This window comes from Tenrec ecaudatus, chromosome 4, assembly GCF_050624435.1.
Source record: "Tenrec ecaudatus isolate mTenEca1 chromosome 4, mTenEca1.hap1, whole genome shotgun sequence".
NCBI lineage: Eukaryota > Metazoa > Chordata > Mammalia > Afrosoricida > Tenrecidae > Tenrec > Tenrec ecaudatus.
The window spans coordinates 35,314,228-35,330,967 of NC_134533.1; the positions used below are offsets into that span (position 1 = coordinate 35,314,228).

Sequence of the window (16,740 nt, forward strand, 5' to 3'; positions counted from 1 at the left end):
CCGAATGCAGTGATGAAGAGCGTCGGGTTGCCAGGGAAACATTACCGCGGATGCGCTGAGAATGTGTGCGGACGCCAGCATCTCTCCCACCACAGACGCACACCTGTCATGCCGCAGGCCAGTGGGATCCGCGCAGGTTGTTCGAAGATGCTTCAGGCGAGGCTTCTATGAGATGGAATCATCCCAGAGGCCCATCTTCTCTTTCACACATGGGGCGAAGCACAAGGCTGCTATTTTCGTGGTGATGATGCATCCTGGTCACAGACTTGGAAAGTCCTCCTTTGGCGCTGGGTCTGCAGTTTCCAACAAGGTGACCTTGAACGAGTCATTCAATTCCCATGAACGTCAGTCAGTTTCTCCATTTGCGAATACCAGCGACCTCGCTGGGTGTTTGTGGGATTGCATGAAATGACCCTAGAGGAGGCTTGAGTGCAGTAATATGAACTCTTATTCACATCGCTATGCTTGGCCCCGCGTTACTGCCATTCAAAAGGTCTGGCCGAATGCAGAGGACTCCCTGGACAAAGAGTTCGGGGAATAACTCTTGTTGCTACAAATTAGGCAATTATAGGAAAATGTTCTTAGGACCCAGAACTTCAGAAGATGCTTCTGAGACATCCAGATGTCTCAAGTTTTCTCTGTAAACTGACCTTCTGGAACCAGCAGGGGATAATGGGTATTGTCACCTCTGGGCCTGCATACAGGCAGACAAGATCTGGGTTTAGAGGACAAATGCCAATGGGATTGTCTTAAGGGATCCAAAGAGAAGACCCACATTTTGGCACCATGAATGAAGAGCTTCTGTAGACAGGGCAGCCTCTCTATGGAGTAGTTAGAAATGATAGGTGGAGGAATCTGGGAAGAACCTAGCTGTCAGCAGGCCAGGCCAGTTGCTCAAAGCATTATTTTATCTGACCAAGCTCCCTTTTATTCATGGGACTTAACAGTCGTCACTCATTTACCCTGTCACGGGCTGTGTGTTAGTGCCATGATTGTCATTTGGAAGATTGGTGCTGCAGAGTTTCATAGATATATTTTATAGAGGGGCAGGGAGGAGAGGAGGAGGGGGATGATGTAACAGTTACAGAGATCCCATAGTCATGACCTCTAAAGCCTTTAGAGGTCAGGAGATCCTCAGCAAGATCGTTACTAAGCAAGTCCATGAAAACACCTACAAATCGCCTGAGGTTCCCATCTGCTCTCCATCCCGAGCATAGGAATCAACCGTTGTCATCCAGAGGGGGCCATTCCATTTGGATTTGCAATCACTGAACCCCATAGAAGTCGCTCTTGTATAGTTATGAAAAGGCTGTTTTTATTGTTTTTGTTTTGAATTCAACGGAAAGAGTTTTGTTTTCATTCGGATCGGATCGTCCCCTGTTGGATGAGCCGAGTCTACACAGACCAAAGGGCATCTCATCATGACCTCTTCTGGGCTCCTTGAGTCCTGTGTTCTCATAACCAACAACGCATTGTCCTATGTCCTTCAGGGTCAGATGCTTGGGGATTGCCACCCAAGGGGACCATTTGCTAATTAGCAATTATCTGACTATGGAGAGCGCCCAGACAAATAGAGGCCATGTCCATAATTCTTCAGCCCAACTGTGTCCTAAATAGAGCATGGGAAGGGGTACTTCATTGGGGGATGGAAAGGGCCAGACTCGCCACTCTTTTGAAATTGCTTCGCTTGTATTTGTCTGCTCCTTGTCAAGGTCCTGGGGGTTCTTACTTGGGCAGATGAGGTCATGGAGGGAGTGAGTTTCACACCTCCAGAGGCAGGTTTATGTTGGTTCTGGGTTATTAGCAACCCATGAGAGCTTCTTCCCACTGAAAAACAGAGGAGGAGGATGCCAGGTGGTGGTCAGTGGGAGAACAGCAGAATCAAGTGTGGATGGAAGTAAATACCCCTCACTAGAGACCCCCAAACTGACACCAACTCCTTGTCCAAGGCCACAGAGCCCCCATGGCTGTCCCATTCCTGCCATGCTGGAGTGCTCGCTCCTAGCCCTTCCCTTTGCTCCGGGGGATAAGAAGTTGTCTCTGCTGTACACACGGTGTCCCTGTTGACCTCTGTGATGCAAACACAAGAAGGGGAGCATCAATAATCAAAGAACAGCAGGCATTGCTCTCTGCCATCTTCATGCCAGGGTCTGGGCTGTGTGTGTTATTCCCTCATGCGATTGTGGCCCCATCCCCCATTGGGGCGGTGCTAGATTGCCAATCCCACTTAACAGAGTCATTTTTGAGTACCCGTTAGGAACCAGGCACCGGCCCAGAGGAAATACCCAGGGTCATTCCACCCATTTATGGATTTCTGATGGACAATACCAAGAAATGGTCCCAACTTTAGCTCTTCCCCGGCACAGAGGGGAGTGCCACGTGTCACAGAGTCCCCGACGACACGGCCTTCTAGTGGACTGTTGGGTGAGTGGAGGGCACTTGCTGAGAGCTTCTTGTGTGCCAGGAACTCGGCAGGACTTGGTGCTCAGCGAGTTGGCATTCTCCTACCAAGCTAAAGAGAATTGATTTGTCTGCTTCAGGGCATCTTCATAAAATCGCACATGAACATCCCTGGGAAATATCTCCCCAGTAGATTAGAGTCGCGATCCCCTTCCCCAGGGGCTACATCTGAACCTCCAAAGAGTCAGGCAAGCCCTACAAAGAGCTAGCAGATCCTCTAGGTGGAAGGTAGCTCTGTTGTTTCTGACAATCATATAGGCTTTACCAAATGGGCGCAAATCCGGTGGACTTCACACAGAAGTGACTGCCCGAAGCTTTAGGGAGATTTTTATGTTTTTCCAAAGTGGACCTGTCTCTGAAGCATGGCCAGTTTTAGCTGTCTCATTAAATAGGCCAACCAAACACCGGAAAAGTGGTATCCGAAAAACACAGTGTACCAGGGGCCAAGGACAATACTGATTAAGATCAAATAGCTAATTGTAAGCCTCAGCCTGCAAATTGCTGCCGGATGAATAAATAGCAGTGTGTGCAATCCAAGCATCCTTTCACTGACTACTGTCTCCTTCCCCCAGACGGAGGGCTGGAAAGCGACAGGGGGCACAGTGCCATCGGCTGGAGAGGGATAAAAAGGGTTTTCAGAGGGTATTACGTCGCCTGTTGGTGGCTTTCTTCCTGCTTAGTGAAGACCTGTGTGGGCGTTAAAGATATTTGCCACCAAACTCAAATCTGAGTTGACACTGAGCTGGAAGCACAGAGAAACAGACGGGAGACCGTGCTATGGCTGCGTCTGAGCATTGGCCACGTGCAGTCAGGTTTGCAGGATGAACAAAGCCCCGGCGACAAGTTAATGCCTTCTGCAAACAGAGCAGGCATTCTGCCACATACCATTTCCTGGATCTGGGTGACAAGTGAGACTGAGTAGATACCAAGAGGATGCAAAGGATTGAGACTAACACGCCTGCAGCCCCTAAATCCCCCCCCCCCCCCCGCCGGCTAGGTCATGGGGTGGTGAACTTGCTAGCCTGGAGCAGTCGCCCTCACTGGGATTCTCACAGCTCTGATGAAAGCGTCAGATGAGGGACTTGGCTTAGCTTGTTACTGAGGCGTGTATCTGGCTACAGTAGGTATTTCCTTCATGTAAAATTTGAGAAAGTGTATATTTTAATACATCTTTTGTGATTTGCCTGAAACCTTTTCTGAACACAGAAGGTAGACACGGTTGTAATGTAACGACAAGATCATTCATAAGCAGATCAGGAACCATCGAAAGGAGGGCCCGAGATAAGACAGGGGATTAAATTCAACTTCACCTGTGGTGTCACGCTAAATAATCAACCTCAGTGTCTCTGATTTTGAGTTTCCTGGCAGTAAAGGCAAAAAGAGAAATGTCTCAAGTGCTATGGGTCTCGCTGGCTATTAGAGGAAAATAAGCTCAAATTCTCCTGGCGTGACAGACAGTGCCCACTTTATTGGACTCCCTGTTTCCCTTTCAAGGGTGCGTCCTGGGAAATGTTTTCCATCCAGTTTTGTAAACAATACAGATGTCCACTTTTAAAATACCAGATATTTCAAATATCTAGTCTGCCCTCTTCCTCGAAAATGAAGGGCGTTAACTTTTCTTATGTTAACCTTAGGCGAGCCCCAGTGGCAACGTAGGGTAGGCATTGGGCTATGAACCGCAAGCTCCACAGTTCAAACCCACCCTCTGATCCTAGCTTTGGAGGGAGAGTGATGCAGCCACCTGATCCCATAAATACTGACAGCCTTAGAAACCTTATCTACTGTCACCAGGAGTCAGAGCTAGTTGTCTGTTACCATGGGTTTTGTTTTGAATTTGGTAACCATATATGTTCAGTTTTCACCATTCCTCTATATGCCAGCCAAACTAGCTTCCAACTTCCTGTCTCTACGACTCTACGTGAGAGCTTTTTCTAACTCGCAGAGCTCCGTAGTCCATGTATGTGATGAGACTGGAAATGCTGAGGAGTTAGCACCCTGTCCGTCATTCCCTTGACCAATGAACGGATGATGTGGAGTGGTAATGACTCAGCCCTTCCTCCTTGTAAGAGAAAGCCTATGTACTAGAGTCCTAGTTGGATACACATGAGTTGAAATCAACTCCAAGACAATGGCTATTTCTCTCTAACTCTCCCTCATCCTGCCCAACCTCTGTATGTAAGAGCCAGCCCAGTTCTTTATGAGAGGGCCATGGGGAGTGAATGGAGATGCCAGAGGTGTCTGTGGAAAGAACCAATAATACCTCCCTGTCGTAGTTATATAATCTGTTGTTCATTTGAGAGGATTATGCATGAAGGGGTGGAGTCTGGCCTGCCAATCAGGATATAGCCAATGAGGCCTCTGTGTGAGCATGGCCTTCTCCTGAGGATTCTGGGAACTCCTATAATCCTCCTTGGAGGCGAGAGACACTCTCTTTTCTGCTCACTCCCCTGGAGTCTCTTTACTGACAAGGCTCATTCCCTGTGAGACATCTTTGTGGAAAAGACACCTGAAGAGAGGCTGATGGAACCAGAAAAGCCACACGGAGCCCCCTGCCAGCGTTGCGATGCTTACAATGCCACTGGGTCTACAAGACTTCCCACCCACTGGCCTGTGATCTTCCTGCATTCGGTGTCATTGCATGTGTTTTGTGAGTCTGAAGAGGCCTTTATAGAACGGCATCAGACATATGGGCTAATACGGGATTTGTGGACTTGATCTGGACTTGGACTGGAATGTTTTCTCACTATTCAACTGCTCTTGGATATAAAGCTCTTTCTTATACCCAGACAAGTCTCCCTGGATTTGTTTCTCTAGTCTACCCAGACTAGCACACTCCCAGAAGGACTTGGTCAAGCCTTGCCATAGAACTGATATGGGACAGGGGTTCCAGCATGGCTGCTTCCATGGGGGAAGAGCATCACCAGGCTTTCTCCCATTGTCCTGCCAGCCCTTTGAACGGTGCCTCTCATGGCCTGGCTACATGGCATTGACCACAGGGGCCCCGGTTAAAAGTTTCTCTCGGCATTGTTTGTTCTGTCTAGCACACCAGGGAGAAGGAGACAGGATAAAACCTGGAGTTTGAAACCCAGCAAATCCCCCAGGTTTATTCGTAGAAGCAGCAGCCAAGGTAGAATCTGCTTGCATGTTGGCTCAGATTCCACCTACGGATTAAGAGATTATCTCATTAGTTAAAAAGACAACACAGCAGGGAAAGCGGGATCAAGTCACTTACATCCACAGCAATGCATGAAATCTTCTTTGCAGTTCAGACGACGGTCAACAGTTGAGATAGGTATTTGCTGAGACCCTGCACCCCAGGATCAGTGATTACTTTACTCTTTGGTTGGTGCCTTATTCTTTGAGGAAACATTGGGAGCAATGTTAGGAAAGGCACGGACCACCTAAAAGGAATCTGCAGCCCAAAGAAGTGAAACTGACATTCTTTGAAGGACAAGTTGAACTACTACGAGTTGTTTGGTTAAGATCATTTGGGGTATGAATCTGATCTCGGGAATAAATGATTAGGAGGAAGGCCCTCAGTTTCTCTAAGCAAATGGGTTGTTCACAAATGCTTCACGGAGCCTGAAGAGAGCCTTGAGATGTCTACACGACCTCAGTGGATTGATCTGCCACTGACACTCTAGCCCTTCTTAATTTAAATGTTCAGCGGAAGAAACGCCTGCCAGTACCTGATCTGGAGGGGACGTAGGCAACACTCATTAACTATGTGCTGTTCCCAGCAAAGCAGCTCAGTAGCAGCATCAGTTGATCAGTTCTTCTCTAAAAGGCAGTGCAGGGGCTGTTCAGAAAGTAAAGTACACATTGCATCCTTTGGTTCCACAAGATTTTTTTTGGATCTTCAAATATGTAGTTAAAGCTTTGAGACTGAAGGGAAAGACCACATTCTAGACTCATTTGGAAAGAGGTGCTTTGTGGCCAGGGGTACATGGGTGGAAATGAGACATGAGAAATCATGAAGAGAATAGGGCTGTTGTCTTGGCATGGCTGAGGTCTGCTGTGTATTTTGTGATTGTCTGGGGCACAGGGAGGTGGGTCCACCCCCTGCTGTAAGGATGAAGGGTCTGTACTTCTTTTCTCCCATTCAGTATCGATGGCCTGACCAAGGGCACAGACAATGTGGTATGACTCGTGGTCCCTACAGTGCCACATTTCCTACGACTGTCTCTACGGAGTTCAGGCATGCTTCCTGGTGTGCCCGGGATCGTGGCCAGATCTTTTGAATCTGGCCACCCCAGCAATCTTCTGCTGAGGATGAATAAACACCACCACCAAGAATCCAACGAAGTCACTGCCATTGAGATGAACGTGTGCGTGTTGTTGTTGTTGCGTACATGTCATCATGTAGGTTGTGCCTCACAGCCACCCTGTGTACAAACAGAGTGAAACACTGCCCGGTCTTGTGCCATCCCCACAATTGTTCTGATGTTTGGGCTCATTGTGACAGCCACGGTGTCCGTCCTCCCTCTTCTGGGCTGACCCTCTACGTTCTCAAGCATGAAGTCCTTCTCCAGAGACTGGCCTTTCCTGACAACGTGTTCAGAGTACACGAGACAGCATCTCCCCATCCTGACCTCTCAGGAGCATGCTTGCGGTACTGCTGCCAAGACAGATTTGCTTGTTCTTTTGCCAGTCCATCGGAATTTCCATATTCTCCACCAGCACCCCTGTTCAAATGCAGAGGTTCTCCTTATTTAATGACCAACTTTCACATGCGTACGAGGTGACTGACAAACACCAATGGCTTGGGTCAGGTGTCCCTTGGTCCTCAAAGTAACCTCCTTGTTTGTCAACGTTTTAAAGATGTATTGTGCATCAGATTTACCCAATAAGGTGTGTCCTTTGATCTCTTGACTGCTGTTTCCATGAGTATTGATTGTGGAGCCAAGCAAGATGAAATCCTTGACAACTTCAACCTTTTCTCCACGATGTTACCTATTGGTCTGGTTGTGAGGGTGGGTGGAAGTCTATAAATCAGAAAGAAGAGGTGAAACCCATAGCACTTTATTTGCTCTAAATCAATTTAAATCTAGCTCTAAGACTCAAGCTTGTGAGAAATTCAGTCCCATTTATTGTTGGGACATCATCTGTGCCCCAGGATTATACATAGGTCCCTGGTTTTATGCAAACAGCTTCAAATCTCCAGGGCACATTCTCTGCTTGGGGCTCAAAGGTCCACAATTGAAGTGTGGAAGGCCATTGACTCAGACCACCCTCCGTTCTAAGTAGACTGGCTACACTTCTGGTTGGGGGGGGGGGGCGGTGTCTCAGTGAGGGCTGGGGAGGGTATGTAATGCCTCCAGACAGGAGAGGAGCTTTAAAAAAAATCCATACACCAGTCACTGGATACAGGCAATTCAAGAGATGGCAGGGGGTTGGGAGTGTGTGTGGCTACGGGTGGTAAGCATGCTGACCAAATATTCCTGGGCATCATCCCACTCTCCGTATGAGCGAAATGACCCTCATACCCTGTGCAAGGGTGTGAGCGCCCCTGAGTGGGGCAGCAGGCCTGTCCACTGCCAGAGCCATGACAGGCCCTTCGTCTGCAGAGTGGGTCACAGGGAGCCACCTCGCCCGGATGCACTAAAGGCAGAAAGGAAGCACAGGTAGAGAGGGTCTGCTTTTAGATGTTTATCTAAAACCGCATCCTAAAGAAATGCACTCCCAAGGACTTTTTCTGTTTACCAAATGGCACGTGAGAGCATTCAAAGCCTGGTGAGTTTCTGTCCCAGGCAGAGTCCCAAAAGCAACAGAGCAATGTGCTATTTATTATTAATCTCGGAATATTTTACTGAACAAAGCAGGAGCTTGCTTTTCATTCAGGGCAGCGATGCAGATGTTTTAAATTCTCCTCCGGCTTTGTGTGAAAACACCCAGCCCACTGAGGCGATTTGAAATAAAACACAAACCCCTTGAAAAATCCAATAGAAGAGACTCAGGAATCTCTTCCATGTGGGAATACAAAGGTTTCTAAAAAGAGAAGCTGGAGGAAAACGGGATTTGAAATAAAACGCAGGAGAGGAGCGCTGATGAGACCCAGACACGCTTAGGATCCTAACAGGTAGATGTCTCAATAGGGAGAGAAAGTGGTGGGGCAGAAACATCTCAGCGTTTTCTTCAAAGGCATTGGAGGAGATCCCGCGGCTTTGGAAAATGCAGGAAGGAAAGGAGAGTAAAGGGAGAATCGGGCCCAGTGGCTGCGTGATAGAAGATCGGGCATGAAAGCGTCAATGTCCACAATTAGGGCACAGAGACGGCGGGCAGTTGGTGCCCCCAGAGTCTGAGTCCACACAGGCGTGTGGACCGGACCAGGAGGCCAGAAGACTGTTCACTTAAGTAGGCCAAGAACAGGCCTTTAGATTTCTCAGTGGATTTTCCTTTGAGGAGAGAATTTCTGTTGAAAGACAATTGAATGGAGTCTGCCTAAGGGCAGGCTAAGGGAAAGAAGACTGTGTTAAATTCCTCCTTCAAACCAGCCCAGTCAGAGAAATGTGAATGTCCTATTTTGTAGGTCTCAGTGTAATTAAGTGATCATTCCATGCTGTAGTTCAATAAATTTTATTCTTTATCCCTTTTTTCGGCTCACCAACAAGTATTTATTGAGCACCTATTGTGTGCTTGCTATGGACAGTAGGGAATCAACGGATTGTGTGAACTCATATCTATCCGGTCCTGAAGGCCCTGCTTTTTTCCTTCAGATACTAGCTCTTGTTGTTCGATGCTCTCAAGTCAGGTCTGACTAACAGTGACCCTACGTCGTACAAGAGAACAAATCAGCACCCAGTCCGGCAATTCTTTCATGGTTGTCATTCTGGGTCAGTCCGCCCTGTCAGTGGTCTTCCTCTTTTGTCCTTGACTTTCAACTCCATCGAGCATGATGTCCTTTTAACAGCAGCCTTTATCAACCTGTGGGTCGCAACCCCTTTTGGGGGTCGAATGACCCTTTCACAGGGGTCGCCCGATTCAGAGTACCAAAATGACAGTGATGAAGTAGCAACGGAAAGAATTGTATGGTTGGGGGGCCACCACCACAGGAGGAGCTGTGTGAAAGGGTCTCGGCATGAGGAAGGCGGAGCACCACTGTTTTACAGGGACTTGTTTGTCCTGATAACATGTTCCAAGTCCCTGAGCTGAAGTCTCACCATCCTCGCTTCCAAGGAGCCTTTGGTCTGCTTGTTCTTTTGGCAGTCCGTGGTCCTTTCACTATTCTTCAGCAGCACCGTAGATCAGATGCATCGATCCCACTTGTCTGTCAGCTTGTCGCACTGTGTTGCCTAGTGAGGTCCTGTGATGCTGGAAGTTGTCCCCAGTCTTTCAAAGACCAGCAGGGTCACCCCAAGTGAACAGGTCTCAGCGGAGCTTCCAGACTAAACACAGACTACAAAGAAGGGATTGGCTGTCTACTTCTGAGGAATTAGCCACGGAAAACTTTATGGACAGGATCACACCACTGTCAGGGCCTCATGACTAGACGCATTTACATCTGGCTGCAGAGGAGGGTAAAGACATTTTCTTGGGGAATAGAGTATGAGAACGGAAAATAAGGACTGGAAGACCTAATGTTATATTTAGAGTCCCGGCAGGGACGGCCTAGGCCACCTTTTCTCATCTTTTACCCAAAGAAATAATGACCACAAAATAATAAGCAACAAATTTAAGCTTACAGTTTTTGATGATAGAATTTGAAAGAAAAGGTGAAACAAGCAAAATTCAAACTTAAAAGCCCGAGATACCAATTTTAAAGTATATAACATAACAGCACAACATAATTTATTTTATGGTATGTTTCTTTAGTAGATTTTCTTTGGCTGTTTTAATTTGGGGGGGCCCTGGTTTTTGACAGTTTGACATAAGATGTCTCTGTGTGGTATTCTTCCTCTTTGTCTGGCTTGGGGCTCATAGGACTGTGTGACACGATAGGTTGATGTCTTTCATCAGTTTTAGAAACCTTTCAGCAATTTTCTTTTTTACCTGTGGTTTCTTCTCCATTCTCTCTCTTGCTCTTCTTCTTCTAAAATTCTAATTATATATGAATTGGTTAACTTTCTCATATCTCATGTGCCTCATATGTTTTCCATCACTTTGTATTGTGGGGTTTCATGCTGAGATTTTGCTTTTAGCTAACCTTGTAGGTTGTTGTCATTCTTCAACTATACCTAATTTGCTATTAAACTCATCCATTGGATTTGAAATTTCTATCATTATACTTCATGGTTCTAAATTTTATTTTTGGTTGTTTTTTAAAAGGTATTTTCAGTTTTCTCTCGGTGGCCTTGAGCTTTTATTTCCTTAAATATCAAAAGAGACCTTCTATCTGGACCCTTTGGATGGCTATTTCTATTGTCTGTATCTCTCTGGATGTTTAGTCATACAAACTTGCATTACATGAACCCCGAACTCAGCAACATCCCCGAGTTCTATCCTAGTGACACTTCTTGACCAATAATTTAAAAATAAACACTAATGTTATCTCCATTCTAAGATCTCAAGTATAAGACACATCATTGGTTTAATTATGTCTTTTCTGGGTGGAAAGAAAAGAAATTCCACATGAAAAGTAACACACGAGAACTTATTTTTACAATAAGATTATAGAAGAACACACATCTAAACATGAAGGAAATATGGCCATGTTCCTCAGTCCTGGTCAGAGGGTTTATTACGTGAGAGACAAAAGACTTGGATTGTCTGGAGGGCTTGTTGCCTCCAAGGACTCAAGAACTTTTCAATGATCCTGATTGTCAAATCCTCACTAAACAGCATGGAAATATAATCCCTGGATCCTGCGCATTGGGGGTCATGAGGTGGGAGCTTGGTGGACCATGGGAGCATTTCCTAACAAGAAGAGAGAACCCCAGGGACCAGGCTTGCCTGTCAAATCCAGAAATTGAAACCATTTCTTGTCTTTTGCTGGGGCTGATTTGGCAAGGGTATATTTCATTTTCTTCAAATACTCTAGGACTAAAATTAAATTGATTTTGTGACAGTGTACTCAGTCTTGGGTGTCATGGCCACACAAGTCTGTATGACTGAACATCCACAGTCATGGCCATCTTGAGCTTTGTAGAGTTTCTAACTAATACTACCCACAGAATGTAGTCTTTGCTATTAGTTCTGGGAGATCACCATTAAAACCCTGGAATTTCCCCAGTGATTGTAGCCTGCGTTACCTACTGAGGGCTCCAGACTACGTCTACCTATCAAGATATGCTAATGAAGTGTCTCTGAAGTACAGGCTGGACAAACCAGAAAATCCCACCAGGGAATAGAACTGTCAGTTCAGAGGAGGCCGGGCTGGAACCCGAGTTCAGTTACATGGCCAATGGGTAAATCAGTGTGACCACAATACAAAACCCTGGATAGAGAAGTTCAGTGAGCTTCCTGGCTGGGGAAAGACACCTTCCTGGGGAAGGCAGCATAGTCTTTGAGAAGTGGACCCTCTGTGTTGGGAAGCCGCCCGAGATCTTGCCCCATATGTTTTCAAGTGTATAGTGTTTGCTGTAAGAAAACTGTAATAAATAAAACCGAGTTTTGTGAGTTGGGCTGGCAACGTATTGAGGAATAATAGTGAGATCCAGGAGGTCAGAAGTCATGGTTTTCCTGGGAACACCTGCCATAACATATGGTTCTCATTCTGATGGGACAGAAGGAACCTTTCAATTTGCCACCAACACGTTAGAAGTGGGAGGGTGTGGAGACCCCAATGTTTTCTGACTCAACTCTGGCGCTTAGAGAAAGAAATCCCGCATTTTCAGAGGGCATCAGAACAGAATGGAAGTGATTTGCTCAAGTTCTACCAAAACTCAAAATGAATTCAGAAGCACACTTGACTTGCACAAATCACAGTCTTGAGAGAAACCCACTGGCCACAGAGTCAAGTGCTTGCCAGAGCTAGGAAGCCAGCTGAGGACCGCGGTCAAGTGAACAATACCATCCCATCTCACAGCGCTCGTCGACTGTTGCCATGTGGGAATTCAGGATCAGGGTTTCCAGGGCTGAATTTTTGTCACGAGTCAGAAATACAGATTTTTATGTATGACAGGTTCCAACTTTTATGTTGACAAGCAGTTCAACTAAACTTGCAGATAAAACAAATCATGTTTCTGAGATGGCAGCAGTCGATGGGCCCCAACGGGTGCCCTGTGGGCTACGTGCTGAGCACTGAATGAGGCTGTACAATAAGATGGGCCCCGCTACCCAAGCCACAAAGAATGTTTTCTCTGTTTCTTGTTGCCGCATCAAGGAAGTATCTCTGTAAATATAATTCCCAGGGTTTTCTGAGCTCGCTTGAAGCTGGAAAATCAAACCTCCCACCTTACAATATCTCAGCATTTTAAATAGCTTTCGTGGGTCCCTTGTTTTACTGGTAAATCACTTGTCGCCAAGCTCAGAGGCACTGTGGCAGTTACACAATTTCAGGTCAACTCGATAAAAAAATGAAGGGGTGGAGTCTAGCCTGTCAATCAGGTCATAGTCTCTCTTCTTCCCTGGACACGGGACCCACTATCTGGTTCACCTTCCTGTTGACAAGCCACATGGAGCCATGCTGATGGCAGCCAGAGCCCTGGAGATGCTTCCACTGCCACTGGATCCACAAGGCTTTTCATCCACTGGCTTTTGATCTTCCTGCATTCAGCATCATTGAATGTGCTGCGTGAGTCTGAAGAAGAATTTGTGAACTAGTGTCGGACATATGGGCTAATATCGGACTTATGGACCTGATGTGGACTGGGCTGAAATATTTTCTCAATATACAATTGCTCTTTGTTATAAAATTATCTCTTACACACATGAGTGTCTCTGGATTTGTTTCTGTAGGCAACCTGGACTAACACGGCCACACAGGAGCATCGATATTCTCTGCTGCGTGGCCTGTGGGCAATCTTAAAGGGGTCAAATCAGTCGCTTGGATGATTTCGCCACCTTGCCCAATAGTACAAGGGGGAAGATTTCAATTTCGTTTGAATTCTGTAGTATTAGAGAAGTATTATCTGATGGAAGATTTCTTTTTCTTTCCTGAAGGCAAGCCAGTAGGTTGTTTGACAGGTAGCGATGGCAGTCATTGTAAAAAGAGTATCCAGTGGAAAATGGCATTGCATGGGTGCTGTTTTAAAAACACAGGCCTGTATGTTCGAAGGCACCACCGAAAAGAAGCCAGGAGGCTGTTCTAGTGGGGACTACCCAGTCTCAGCAAATAAAGGTTCGATGCTTCAGGGGATTCCTTCTGTTTTATTAGGCATGTCCTATTCAGTTCTGTGCCATAATCCATTTGAGAAAAAACATATCATCTATCTGGTTGAATATTTCCAAAGTGTAGCTGAAAGCCTGTTCAGTGCTCAGAATAGTCGATGCAGCCGTTTCCACTCAAGTAGCTGTCCAGCATGAGTTAGAGAATAAAAATGCCCTGGTAATGGATGGAGACTGACTGTTATATGCCTGGGCTAAGAGGAATTGCTTGTACCACTGCATTAATCCGTGAACCCTGTAATAGTGAGACTGCATCAGCACCACCCTCCCTGTTTTTCTGGCTCTCACAACTCTTCCGCTGATGACAGACTATAGGCTCACCACTTTCCTGTCGCTGATGTTAGCGGAGAAGATTGAAGCTTCCCTTCTCCAACAGGTTTCTGCTTTACACCAGTCCTGGCTTTCACAGATTTTACTGTTTTATATATATATATATATATATATATATATATATATATATATATATATATATATATATATTACATATATATATATATTACATATATATATATATTACTCTCCTGGTCGTGTAGTGGGTTACATATTGGGTTGATAGTGGCAAGGTTAACTGTTCAAACCACCAGCCTTTCCATGGGAGAACGATTCTACTCCTGTAAAATGCTATAGTCTCCAAAACCCACCGGGGCAGTTCTATTCTGCTTAGAGGGTCGCTATGAGTCAGGATTGACTCGATGGCAGTGAGTGAGTGAGTGGGTGAGTGAGTGAGTGAGTGACCTTTCTATACCCCGAGGAGCCCTGCTGGCTTAGGTCAGTAGTTTGAAACTAATAGTCACTCAGTGGGAGAAAAAGCCGACTCCTATAAAGAGTTACAGTATCAGAAAAACCACAGGCAGCAACCCAGCAGGGCAGAATCAAATTGCCCGTCGGGATTGTAAGGCTGTAATTTTAGAGGAGAGACTGCCATATCTTTCTCCCGAGGTACAGACTGATGGGTGCAATGCTCCAACCACACAGTTAGCAGCCACGTGCTTCACCACCAGAGCTCCTTGGAAGCTGGGCAAACCCTCTCCATCGAGTCAATTCCAAGCCATAGCGATCTTATAGGGCAGAAGTGATCTGGCCTGTTTGGGTTTGCAAGGCTGGACATATGGAAGCCTCTTCTTTTCCCTTCAAGCAGCTGGTAAGTTCAAATGCTGACTTTGTTAGCAGCCCAACACATAACCCACTATGCCATCAGGGGCGTTGGAAGCTGAGTAGTCCTGTCTCATCGCCCAAGCTTTGGGGGAATGAATGGGACAAGACACTGAAGAACAACGACTGTCTATACCGATCATAAAATCTTGGTGAAATGGTTATCTTGTCCAGGCAAGCTCACCTCCCCAATGTGAAAAATGAACCAGATTATCAGAAAGTCAGTTTGGGTGTCAAATTTCTTCTTTTAAAAAAAATCATTTTATTAGGGCTCCTACAACTCTTGTTACAATCCATACATCCACTGTATCCGACATATTCATACATATATTCCTTCATTCTTTTCTAGACATTTACTTGACATTGAGCCCTGGGGATCAGCACCTCTTTTTTCCTCCCCGCTCCCCAACCTTCATGACCCCTTGATATATTGTAGATTGTTAATTATTTTCAAATCTCATACCGACCGTGGTCTCCCTTCCTGTCTGGTTTCTGTTGTTCTTCTCCCTGGCTGGGGGTGTGTGGTTATGCGCCATTCATTGTGATCGGCGCCCCCCTCCCTCCCCACCTTTCCCCTCGTCCCACTTCCCTTTTGGTATCTCTGTTCTCATTCCTGTTCCTGGGTGCCATGTGTTGTGAGTTTCATCTCTTGCCTATTCCTGTGTACATGCTCCCGTCTAGTTTGTATTGGGAAGCGGCACTGGGGTCATGAGAGCGGGGGTGAGGAGACCGTAAGGAATCAAAAGTATATTGCATGACCCATCAGTGCTCTACTGCACCCTGGTTGACTCGCCCTCTCCCTGTGACCATTCTGTGGGGGAATGTTCTATTGTCCATAGATGGGCTTTGGGTCTCTGCTCCAACCCCCCTCCCTCTATTCCCACCAATGCATTTTAGTTTGTTTGTTTAGTGTTTGTTGTGAATCTGGTGCCCGTTGCCCAGTCTCAGTGACACCTCATGATCTCACTGGTTGGTGTGCTTCTTCCATGTGGGCTTGTTGCTTCAAATTTATTTATACGTGGAATATATATGGAATATATATATATATATATATATATATATCTTTTCACCATAAGAATAAATCATGAAAGCTAGGAGAAAACAGATCTAAGACATACATTTTTTATTATGAGTTTCTCTTGGTGAACTTCAAATCCCCCGAATTCTTATTTCAAGGAAACATGCAGAGTTTCGACTCTTCAGATGATGAATAGCACTCTTTTCTTATTTTCACTTTCAGTCCTTGAAGAGAAAAACTGCTCAGACCCTGGGGGCCCAGTCAATGGGTACAAGAAGATAACGGGCGGCCCCGGCCTTCTCGATGGGCGCTCTGCAAAAATTGGCACCGTTGTGTCCTTCTTTTGTAACAGCTCCTATGTCCTCAGTGGCAATGACAAGAGAACTTGCCAGGAGAACGGAGTGTGGTCAGGAAAACAGCCCATCTGCATAAAAGGTAACCTAACCGATTTTCTTCTGACTTCCGCCAGCTTCCAACCATGGTCTGGGTTGCTCTTCCTAGAACCCTGGTGGCATCGTGATTATGCCTGGGGCTGGCAACTTCAAAGCCACCAGTCCGTGCAAGGGAGGAAGATGAAGCTTTCCTATTCCCATGATGGTTACAGTTGCTCAAATCCATAGAGGCAGGCTGTCCTGTCCTCCAGGATCAGCTGGAATCAACTCATTTGCAGTGGGTTTGGCTTGAGGTGGAACCGGAGAAGCTCTTCAATTAGGTGCCGTCCCGCAATGCTTCTCTTCCTTGGACCTCACAGGGCCTGCTTCTCCGGAGCGTGACATCTTGATGTGATCACGGAGAATGACGGAGTTTGCACCGCTACTTGGGAAAGATGACAGGGCTGAGTCTTG

The 16,740-nt window shown here is 46.3% G+C and overlaps 1 protein-coding gene across 1 annotated transcript in view; it reads left to right on the forward strand.

Moving 5' to 3' along the window:
• The window catches only part of PAMR1 (peptidase domain containing associated with muscle regeneration 1), a 94,167-nt gene that overhangs the window by 68,518 nt on the left and 8,909 nt on the right, over positions 1–16,740 (forward strand). Inside the window, exon 7 of the mRNA XM_075548366.1 lies at positions 16,118–16,330. Coding sequence (XP_075404481.1) covers positions 16,118–16,330 — 213 coding nt within the window. The remainder of the gene's footprint in view (positions 1–16,117; positions 16,331–16,740) is intronic.